Source organism: Hyalella azteca, unplaced genomic scaffold, assembly GCF_000764305.2.
Source record: "Hyalella azteca isolate HAZT.00-mixed unplaced genomic scaffold, Hazt_2.0.2 contig642, whole genome shotgun sequence".
Taxonomy (NCBI): Eukaryota; Metazoa; Arthropoda; class Malacostraca; order Amphipoda; family Hyalellidae; genus Hyalella; species Hyalella azteca.
Window position 1 is genome coordinate 37,631 of NW_025930981.1, and position 10,259 is coordinate 47,889.

General features: G+C 37.3%; 1 protein-coding gene across 1 annotated transcript; it reads right to left on the reverse strand.

Moving 5' to 3' along the window:
* Positions 1-584: 584 nt before the first annotated feature.
* Positions 585-9,341, reverse strand: LOC108678485. The gene is made up of 12 exons (XM_018166933.2): positions 9,104-9,341; positions 8,813-8,921; positions 8,197-8,230; positions 7,821-8,016; positions 7,184-7,293; positions 6,681-6,911; positions 6,200-6,507; positions 5,521-5,665; positions 5,140-5,263; positions 4,671-4,808; positions 3,739-3,872; positions 585-3,588 (listed from the first exon to the last, which is right to left on the reverse strand). The coding sequence occupies exons 1-12, from the start codon at positions 9,167-9,169 to the stop codon at positions 3,171-3,173; spliced, it is 2,013 nt and encodes a 670-aa protein (XP_018022422.1). The 5' UTR covers positions 9,170-9,341; the 3' UTR covers positions 585-3,170.
* Positions 9,342-10,259: the final 918 nt, after the last annotated feature.

Here is a 10,259-nt window from a genome sequence, read left to right on the forward strand (position 1 = left end):
TTCATCAAGATAAATATTTAGAGAAAACACATCGTTGCCATGAACTAATTATGACTACCATGGTTAGGTTAGGTTAGGTTACTCGTCAGCTATACATCTTATGTAGTAGCTGACAAGTTGGCAACAAGTAATGAAAGATCCTGAAATCTTCACGCGTCGTCACTTGAACTGCCAGCAACACATTCGTTCAACACAGGATGCCCGACCATGGAGAAAACGAAGTTAACCAGGTTTGTGGTAGGCCTGTACGAACGGCCTTGGGGAATGTGTTCGTAATTAGGTGAGGTCGCGGAGAGTGTGCTCGTGAAGAGGTCAGGTCTTGAGTGTGCTCGCAAAGAGGTCAGGTCTTGAGTGTGCTCGTAAAGAGGTCAGGTCTCAGAGAGTGTGCTCGTGAAGAGGTTAGGTGGCCAGAGCTGCGGGAGAGATGTTGACGTTTTCTGGATAGTCGGCTAAAAAATTCATCGTGCTCGTTGACATTAGTTTGAACGCCTTAAATTGAAAGCTTTGCGGCTACCAAATGTTCTACTTAAAGTTTACGACAAAAAGTGTAATACTAGCCCATGTTGAACTGGGAAAAGATTTGCTTATTGATTGACAAATATATTGCTTCAGTAATACAATGGAGAAAAATAGGGAATAGTTGTAAAAATATGCCGTAACAAAAAGAATAAAACTGTCGAAGTTTTACAGATCAGGAAAGGGTAATTTTCCAGCAGAAATTTTTAGATTGCAAATGGTAGAGTGAAGGCACTACAGTAACAATATCACAAAAGTTAGATTAGAAGGGAAATTCTAGGAATTACTTTAGGAAGGGAAGGAATTACTTTCATTCTAGAGCATTCATAATAGAGTAAGTCAGTACTGTGAACACAGAGTTGAAAATGGTACAATATTTTCTGCATAAAATATACAGACAGGCTTGCAACAATTGTTTATACGTCAATAATTCTACTATCCTACCTCAGGATATTTTGTCGATAATTTTTTTTAGATAGAATCAAAAGTCAGTGAAGTATTACGAAACGGGAATGTAAGAAGAAAACATATCCGGCATGGCCTTGCCTGACCAGTTAAGTCTAATGAACCTAAAACGGCTCATATGATATGTCATAAGCAAAAAATTTAAATAAGAGCTTACAAAAAGGTAGGTAAAAAGCTGCACAGTAATTATGATCACATGACGACTAAAAAGTTCTTGATTCTAGAGTATAACTTGAGTCAAGGAGCTTGCTCCTGTCAATGTCCCGCAGTGGCACTCGTGACGTGTTTGTAGAACGAGAGTTGACAGTCCACGAGCAAAAGACAAGCGATTGACTTCAAATAGATAAAAATATGCTTGAATTTTACAAGAAATTTTCGAGGAAAAAATTAAAGCAAAATAATGAGCTATAAGACTTACACGAAGAAATATCTACATAGAACACTTATTCGTCTGGACGTCAACGTGTGCTAGGAGGTAATATTATAATATGCGGCCAGAAGAAAATATGACGAACAGTATTGCTGGCACGAAATTCTTGCTAGAGCAAGAAACAAATCTGATAAATATATGAATATCAAATAGCCACACTTCTAAAAGCGCCTTACATATTAGACTTTACACTAACGAACAATTGAGGCATGAAACATTATCTCTTAAATTCGATGATATGCCACTTGTGCATTGATTATGCAGCTCAACAATTTATTCTCAATGTTTCATGCATAGAACCGCGGCAGCTCTTTCTCCGATGCGAGATTGAAGGTTTAAATTACCCACAGACCCCGGTGGTTAATTTTAAATACCTGTAAGGTTAAAAAAATTCTTGCTGAAAAGATTATCTGTAGGGCCCAAGAAAGAGACATAAATTAATTCAAAACGCTACCGTCAATGCCACTAACGTCGAAAAAGCACTTATGTCGTCGGCCTTCAAAAGAAACGATAAATTTTCTTAAAACCAAGCCACAACTTTCTAGCGCGATCGAAAAAGCTTCTTAGTTATCATGTGGCAATCGAGCCTAACAAATCGTAATTCTGACCAGTATCATCAGATTTTTATTGACGAGCGGCGCGTGAAGGGCAGTAGCTGCTGAGTGGCGACCTATGTGTCACTGATGGTATGTAGGAAACTATAGCATTTCCAGATCCATCATCAGTTCCCGGAAATCACCAAAGCATTGAAAACCTTCGCGAAACCCTCGTTAGATTTCCATGGGTTTCACCCTGTGCCAGTTTTTAACTGAACAGATGAGTCAAATCACACGAATATTTTCAGGCATTTTTGAATGTCTACAACTGGAAGATGAACGATAACATTTTATAATGACATCAGTTTCAAAACGTTGTCCTTGAAGACAACAATATTATGATGAATCAGGATGTATACCATCCACACACATACAATCAACAAAATATATGATTTCATCTCACAGCGAAAACATAAACTTCATAACATTTATCAACATTTCCCACGAGCTGGACCATCAGATAATGTCAACAAGACATAAGCGTTAGGTAAATTCACAACCATGAACGACATAATTATTAAAAATAAATACAAAGTGCAATTAGATAATTAAAGTGTACTGCGGCCAAACACAAATAATGTTTGAAACAAAATTATTTACGTAATAAGTGATCATCCAACACTTTTCTTTTTTCAAACCATTCAATTGAATCACTGGATACGAGCGATCATGATAATAGAGCGTAATGCCTGACGAAACTGTAAAGAGTAAAATATGAAATCAAGTCAAAAATATGGGCTTGCAATTTTTTCTGTTCTCATGAAACAACTCTACGAGCTCGTGAAACTATCAAACACAATACTTGGTATTAATCAATGGCAAGGCACCCAGTTACGTCAAGACGGTTTATCAGAATATAAGAAAATATTAAATAATGCTTCTAAATTTCTCTAAATTTGGTAATTATCTTTTCATCCATTAAATTACCCTCTCTTTAGCCAACGCATACAACGAGTAGAACAACGAGCAATTCTGGTGCATGGTTATCGGAAAAATATTATTCCAATACACGAGAGCAACACTAGCTCTCGTAAGCTGCAACGATGAAACATGTTTTCACTGGAAGGAAATCATCTGAAAGTTGTTTTGGGAAAAACACTAAATGCTAACAATCATGAGTGATGATATATATAAAGCATGCTTGTTTTCCAGTTCAGGGACAATTAGGATGACGCACCACGAACATGCTTGCCGCTTTTAAATTTGGATCCAGATTTCGAAGATCTTTCGTCATCTTCACTGAGACTCGCTTGAGACGTCAGTGCAGACAAAAAGTGAGGGTCAGACATTGATGCCGTTTCCTCGACACCTAAAGCCGGATTGGAATTAACAAGGGAAGAAAAACGAAGGTGAGGTTGCGAGGACTCAGGAGGAGACCGATGAGAAGTAGGGCTGAGGGAGCCGCCGTGGCGCCGGCGACCGTGTGTGAGGCCATGGACCCAGTCGTCTTTGGATGCCTCTGCTGATGCAAGATTACCTGAATCCTCGGCAACAGTAGCGCTTGCCACAGCCTCACGTCGCTCGGTCTGCTTGCGCCGCAAACTTGCCCGTATGGACGACGGGAACGCCGAAAAGAACTCCCTGTAAAAGAATGAACTCGTATAAACTGCTCTTTGTAATTGTTTCAGTATCTAATTTCAATATGAAGCAGATGTTGAATCATGCCTGTTCACGCGGATCAGGACTGATATCAAGAATTAATTATAGATTATGTGTTTTTTCTAAACTCACACAATACTGTTGACGAGACCAGCCTGCGCTGTCCTGTTGGGCAGCACTGGAGACCCGAGGGGCGAGTAAGGCGAGTTGAACGATGCCTCCGATATTGGGGAATAGAAGCATACACTAGGGCACAAGTCGATGCTCTGCCACACAACAAGGATTTATCCTAGATATTATTAGGAAAGATAACAAAATTAAACCGTACAAATTACTTGGTCAATTAATATCTAATTTCATGACTTTACTATGAACTGAAATGCTTATATCTATAAAATTTATGTATCACGGAGTAAGGATTATTATCGCAAAAAAGGTAAAGGTATGAAAATATTTTCATTGCGCAATCATATTGAATTCCTATTTCTCACATGAAAAACAAATGAAATACATTCATTTGCTTCTGAATTGCTCCATTTGAAATGTAGATGGAGCTAATAATCATATGGGAAACCTCAATCTTAGGCAGTTTACGCTTTGCAAACACCAATCATTGATTTGGTTCAATGCTAACACTACATTATAAGCTGAGGAATTGATCTTACGAACATGATGAAAAAATGATAGATGACCTACTGGAAAATACAATAACAGAATTGATGAAGTAAATGAGCTAACATCTAGGGACCAAATTCGGTGAAAATAATAACAAGCGACAACTCGCGTACGTGTCATTGGTTGATTTATTAATGATGATTCAAGGAGTCCTTTCAATGTACCGTAGCAAACGTGGAGCAATTGAGTACTGAAGATCTATGGTTGTCATTGAAAGATTTGAAAATGCTTCGCTGAGTCTATGAGTGAAGAAATGAAGCATGAAACGAAGATTTACAAAGTATTCATTGATTGATAAATAGATGCCTACGATAGGATTCCGGTAGCCATTGATTGGTACAAACGCTAGCGGAAGGAATGAAAAGACGAAGTTTAAAACAATGACTTACTGAAGTCTCCATGGTGGACCTCTGTACTCTATCAGTGAGCTGCTGGTAATAGAGATCGAGGCTGCTGATGTCAGGTGTGCTCTGCCCCACCTCCTCCCGGCGAGGGCGTTCGAAACGTTGCTCTACAGCATTGGCCACCTGGACACAGGGAAAATTTTTGAACCCAGCGACGTATGGAATCAAATCACAATATGCGCCTTGCTTTTAATGAACCATAGGCTGACATTTTCCACATTTTTATTCTTCCAATATGATTTAAAACAAGTTTTATGGTCAAGAAAGCGTAATTTCGCCGCTATTTTGAAACAGACGATTTGTTACTACTTCACAATTAAGGTGACAAGGTACTCATTGTTTGCACAAACTGTTTCCTAATCTTGAGTGATATTTCTAACAAATGTTTGAAAAATATACGGACTATGAAACATGGAGCACCAATATTTTTAAAGTTCTAATAGGAAAGAAATACCTGCATGAGGTCATAGAGTGACATTTCCTTCCTGATAGGCGGCTTAGTGGGTGTCTTGAGGACCTCACTAATGTCCAGCTGCATGATGCTTTTCAGGGCCGTCCGCACCAGGTTCCCGCTGCTCCTGATAACAAAAAACAATGAGGGAAAAACAAACGGACCCTTTCAACAGTGGACGAGAATTGACGAAGAATTTTGCTAAATTTTCGAACTGAATGATGTTCATTCGAATTTGAGTGGAAATTCCTACATAGTGCTAATTTAAAACCATATCAGAGGATTTTCAAATTAATGCCCTCTGAAAGGCTTCAGTAAGTTGAAAATCAAAAAAACAGTAAACAGTACACAACGAAACCGGGAACGTAAGGTGCTTCTTGCTACCTGAGAGGATGGTTGTCAGGCAGGGAGAAGACGTAGTGCGACGTGTAGTAAAGGTTGCTCACCAGATGTGGACACTGTGCCTCAATGATGGCCATGGTGAGCAGTCCTAGCACTTCCTCCTCAGATACTGACGACAGACGTTCGTCTGAAGGAAAATACGGATATGAGCAGTAGAAAAATAATATAAGGTTATTCCCTTCTTATACGTTATTGCATGGAGTCCGTTTGAAACAACATTAAACTTTCAAATGATGGGAAACCTTGTGTTAATAACGCGAGCAGTTGTTATCCTCTAAAATTGTGAATAAATAGGTCTTTTATGTTCCATTTGTTATTTTCTACATTATTTAGGTTTGAATTTTTTTGTATATCACGATTTTTACGAAATATTGTACTTGTACATAAATTTTGTTTGAACAGATCACGGAGCTGGTCTCTGAAACATTTTATGAAGTGTGGTGAATTTACTTACCGTTTTCTTTGCTCGTAAATTCTTGTTTCAAGTGAGAACTCGAAACTATTAAAGTAATACCTGGTACTTCTTCTTAGTAAATGATTAGAGGAAAATTTTTTGTTTTCAGTTCATGCTTCTAGTAGTTGCCTAACCTAAATGGAAGGAATAACCTGTAAGGTCACAATTAGTGCATAAAAACTAAAACAAAAGAGTTTTAGAGCTCACTATCAGCAGTAGAGCCTTTGAAGGATTGCAGTTCGGCTCGAGCTTGCTTTCCATGAGCCTGAAGGAGTTCAATGGCAGCATGCATGGAGTGGAGACGGGCGATAGCGCTCTCTAAGTTGCCCAGGGCGGCGAGCTCCACGACTGCAGCTGGTGTGGTGATCTCACACAGCTCAGGCAGCTGCAGTTGACTGTGTGTGAAACAGGCGGTGCGCAGATGCTTCAGCCGCAGACTCACCAGATCATCCATGCTACCACACTTCTCTCGTATGCGCCACCACAACATGCTGTGACACTTACCAACCACCACACTGAAACGAAAACATAGACGCAAATATTACAAATACCAACATGAATTTTAAAAGTGATAGATTGTTTATCTTTAAATGATCTCAGCGCCTTGCAAATAATTATTGCATTATATCAGACAAAGTAAAACGCTGCCATCCATAAATAATACACAAAATTTATTGTTACGACTTACAAATCAAGAGCATTATATAGGAGATCTTGGAAAATCTTGTTTGTCTGCCAATCAAGGCTATGCCTTCGAATAATGTCCTCCCAGCAATCAACTAGAACGTCGTTCAAGTAGGTTTGCATCTCTTGTAATGGTTGTGATGCGGCCGCTTCCGCCTGCCAGTGATGAAGTCTGGCTGCTACACTATCCAGCACAGGCTGGTGGCTGCTGAAGCTGTTCAGGAACTGCTCAGCTCTGTGTGAAACATAAAAACATCAATTACAAGTGAAATAGAAATTTAAAAAGACGTTTAAAGTAAAACCAGAATGTTCAGCCTCACTATCATTTTTTCCCCATCATTGTAGAGTGAGAAATTATTGTTAAATAAACATGAGATGAAGACATTTTTCGACAGGGGCAGCTTAAAAATCTGAATTCTGTCTTTCATAATTTCTGTTATTTAATTCAATGAAATTATAGCCTATAATTTTTGTTAGTGGTTTGAATGTTCATGTTGGTAGACTCACTCTTCATTGGTCGTGAGCCGGACAGAATCGAGATGAGTGTGGAAATAAGTCTCCTCTTCAATGGTAGAGTCCAATACTGCAGAGACAACCAATATGTGAACTAGACTTTCCTGCAAGGAAAATTGTTCATTGCATGAATGATACAAGTCATAAAAAATTTTTGAATTCATAACCTAAAGCTGCATTAATTTTCAAATTTGTATCTTTTGTATAGAGCCTCATTTGCAATTTTCAATTTAGTCTATTTTCTGCATAAATTCTGGAGGCCGCTTGTCTTCTCAGCTGCTTCATTTCTACACCCTGAAAATGCTCAGTGATGTGCGAAATACATTGCCTGATTTTATGAACCTTATTTGGAGCAATTTTAAGGCTTGTTGACCCTACTATGTACCATACTATACCAATTATTAGACAGCAAGATCAACTAAACTCTAAAAATTGTTAAATAAAATTGCATTCTTCTCAATCAATCTCAATTTTAAAATGTAAAAACTTTAGCAGCAACTCCTGTTTGGGATAAAAGCATCTTACAAAATGTTGAACATGATAGCAAATTTTGTGTTTCAAATCACGAAAACAACAAAGTGCTCATCAATAAGCAAATCCTCATTTCAAGATCAGATGATCGTTATATTACCTCCATGGTCTCAAGGTAAATGTCATTGATGGGTATTCTTGTGGTATGCAAGCCAACACCTGACTGTCTTCCATGCTTCTCATCTTCATGGTTGCAGCCTCCTGATGTACCACGATAGATGTGGCTATGACGTACCAACTCATTCTCCGTCAATTCATATGTGATGCTCTTGCCACATCCCAGACTTGTAAACACTCTTTCAGAAACATGGAATATTGTTTTAAAAGGCACTCCATTACTTAAACTTTATAAGTATAAGTAGTAGGTAGGTCAAAATTTTCCTCAATTTACATATTTGAATGATAAAAAAGTGTCAGTTGAAAAATGGGTAAAATGGGCTTAAATATACTCATTTCTAAACTGGCTTGATACTTACCCTAACTGAGAAGTTTGATGCAAAGCATGACATTCTGGAAAGACACAGACATGATTAAATTACAAAAAAATTGATAACCTATTCCAAATGTATCTGCATCTTGAGTATAACTTTAATCTTACTGGTCTGAGGTCTCAGAAGGAGTAACCTGTAAAATTAATCTATTCTCAATAGCTCAAACAACCAAAAATATTTAGGCAAAGATAAAGAGATAAAATTCAGGCACTTACTTGCATTTAATTGAAATGACACAATAAACAATTATAGGGTAATACTAATAAACAAAGGATTTTAATGAAAAGGTCAATTTCCATTTTGAACTCTTCATCAAAAAGCATCTATAGAGCAGAGAATTAATGCCAACTGGAATTTGACTTTGGCCAGCATTAGAATGACTTGGCCCATAGGAAATAAAATGAGAACAAAATCATAAATGTGGGACAGAGCCACCCAACCAGTTATTAGCTACATGAGAAATAAACATAACTTATGACAGATCTTCATATACGGTAATTGATGAATTATATCAGTTCACTCTGCTATGCAATCAATTTGACTTGCTGACACAAAAACATGCATACACATGGCAGTAAAAATAAGAAAATAGAAAACACACCAACAAAGTGTTGGCTGAAGACTTCATGGCTGTCTAATGCATCACTTGTAGGAATGCAGATCCTCCACTCTGGTTCTCTCCATACTTTTAGCTCCTTGCTATAATGTTTCTGTAAAATAAAGGTTCAAACTGTAATAACAGAAGACTAAGCAGAAATTTTATCTAATAAATAACATACCCAGGTATATACTTATTTCAATAAAAAATGAATTTATACTTCCATAAATATTTTTCATACAAGCTTTTTTATTAACAAAAGAATAAACAAAGAATTAACATAATTAGGCTCACCTTCAGATGTAGAAAGAAGGCATTGTTCAGTAAAACTTCATTAGTCATATTTTGCTCCTGCATCATAAAATTCCATCCAGTTCTGGCATTTTGCTTTGAAGAGGTAAAACAAAAGTTCAGTAAACCAAATGGAAAATTATACCTGATATAAATGAAAAATGTAAACTTTAGTTAGTTAGGAATCAATACAATTCAATCTCAACTGCATAGAATGGAATTCAATCTTTCGAGGATAACTCTCATTAAGCCAAGCAGCTGGCACAAAATTGAATGCAGGACAAAATGCAGGAATTGAAAAATATCATTCCTGCAGACATGAGAACTCCTTGAACATAGATGACATGGCTCCTGGTTCTTAGAGCACTGTGATCTTTTTACAAAATTGCCAGAAAATCTAATTCAACTAAGAAGCCACTTAACAGCAAAATTTGATTTACAGAGTTGAATGTTTTAAGTTGATCATGACTTTGACTAGGCCATTCCATGACATTGATGTGATAATCCTCAAAACATTTCATTGCCATTTTCCTTGTGTGCTTCGGATCATTATCCTGTTGAAAAACCAAGAAAAAGTTTTTCCAAGAGAAAGTTTTTCTGCATCCTTCATTCTGCACGATGTTATTTTTGATAATATCAAGATATTTTTTTTATGATTCCGCTTACTTGAATCAGACTTCTTGGTCCCCTAGCAGATGGAGAAACTCTGAAAATAAGATTCTCACCCCTATGTTTAACTGTGGGGATTGCGTTTTTTTTATTATTAGCCTCATCTTTTTTTCTCCAAACATAAGCAACATCCATATGCCCTAATATTTCTTCTTTAGTCTCATCTGTCCACAAAATATTGGAGAAAAATGAGGTTGGGGAATTGACATGAGTTTTAGCAAAAATCAGATATGCTTTCACATACTTTTCTGTTAGCAAAGGGGTTTATCTGGGTCAACAACCCTTTAGTCCATCGTGACGCATTGTTCCTTTACAGTTTACAATGTTTTTCTTGATACCTTCAAAAGCATCCAAATTTGACAGAATTTTGTTGCTAGTGATCCTAGGATTGTTGCAAATGGAGCGTATTATGTTTCAGGCACATCTAGGGGAGATTTTTCTTTTTCTTCCTTGACCAACCAGGTTATCCACAGTGATAAATGATTTTAAT

Excerpts from the sequence above, each read along its gene's own strand:
- LOC108678485 (XM_018166933.2), bottom strand. The coding sequence starts at position 9,169 with ATGATGCAGGAGCAAAATATGACTAATGAAGTTTTACTGAACAATGCC. Across the intron at positions 7,294-7,820 it reads TTTACCTTGAGACCATGGAG|GAAAGTCTAGTTCACATATT; the intron begins GTAATATAACGA and ends TTTTCCTTGCAG. Across the intron at positions 3,873-4,670 it reads GGTCCACCATGGAGACTTCA|AGCATCGACTTGTGCCCTAG; the intron begins GTAAGTCATTGT and ends GTTGTGTGGCAG.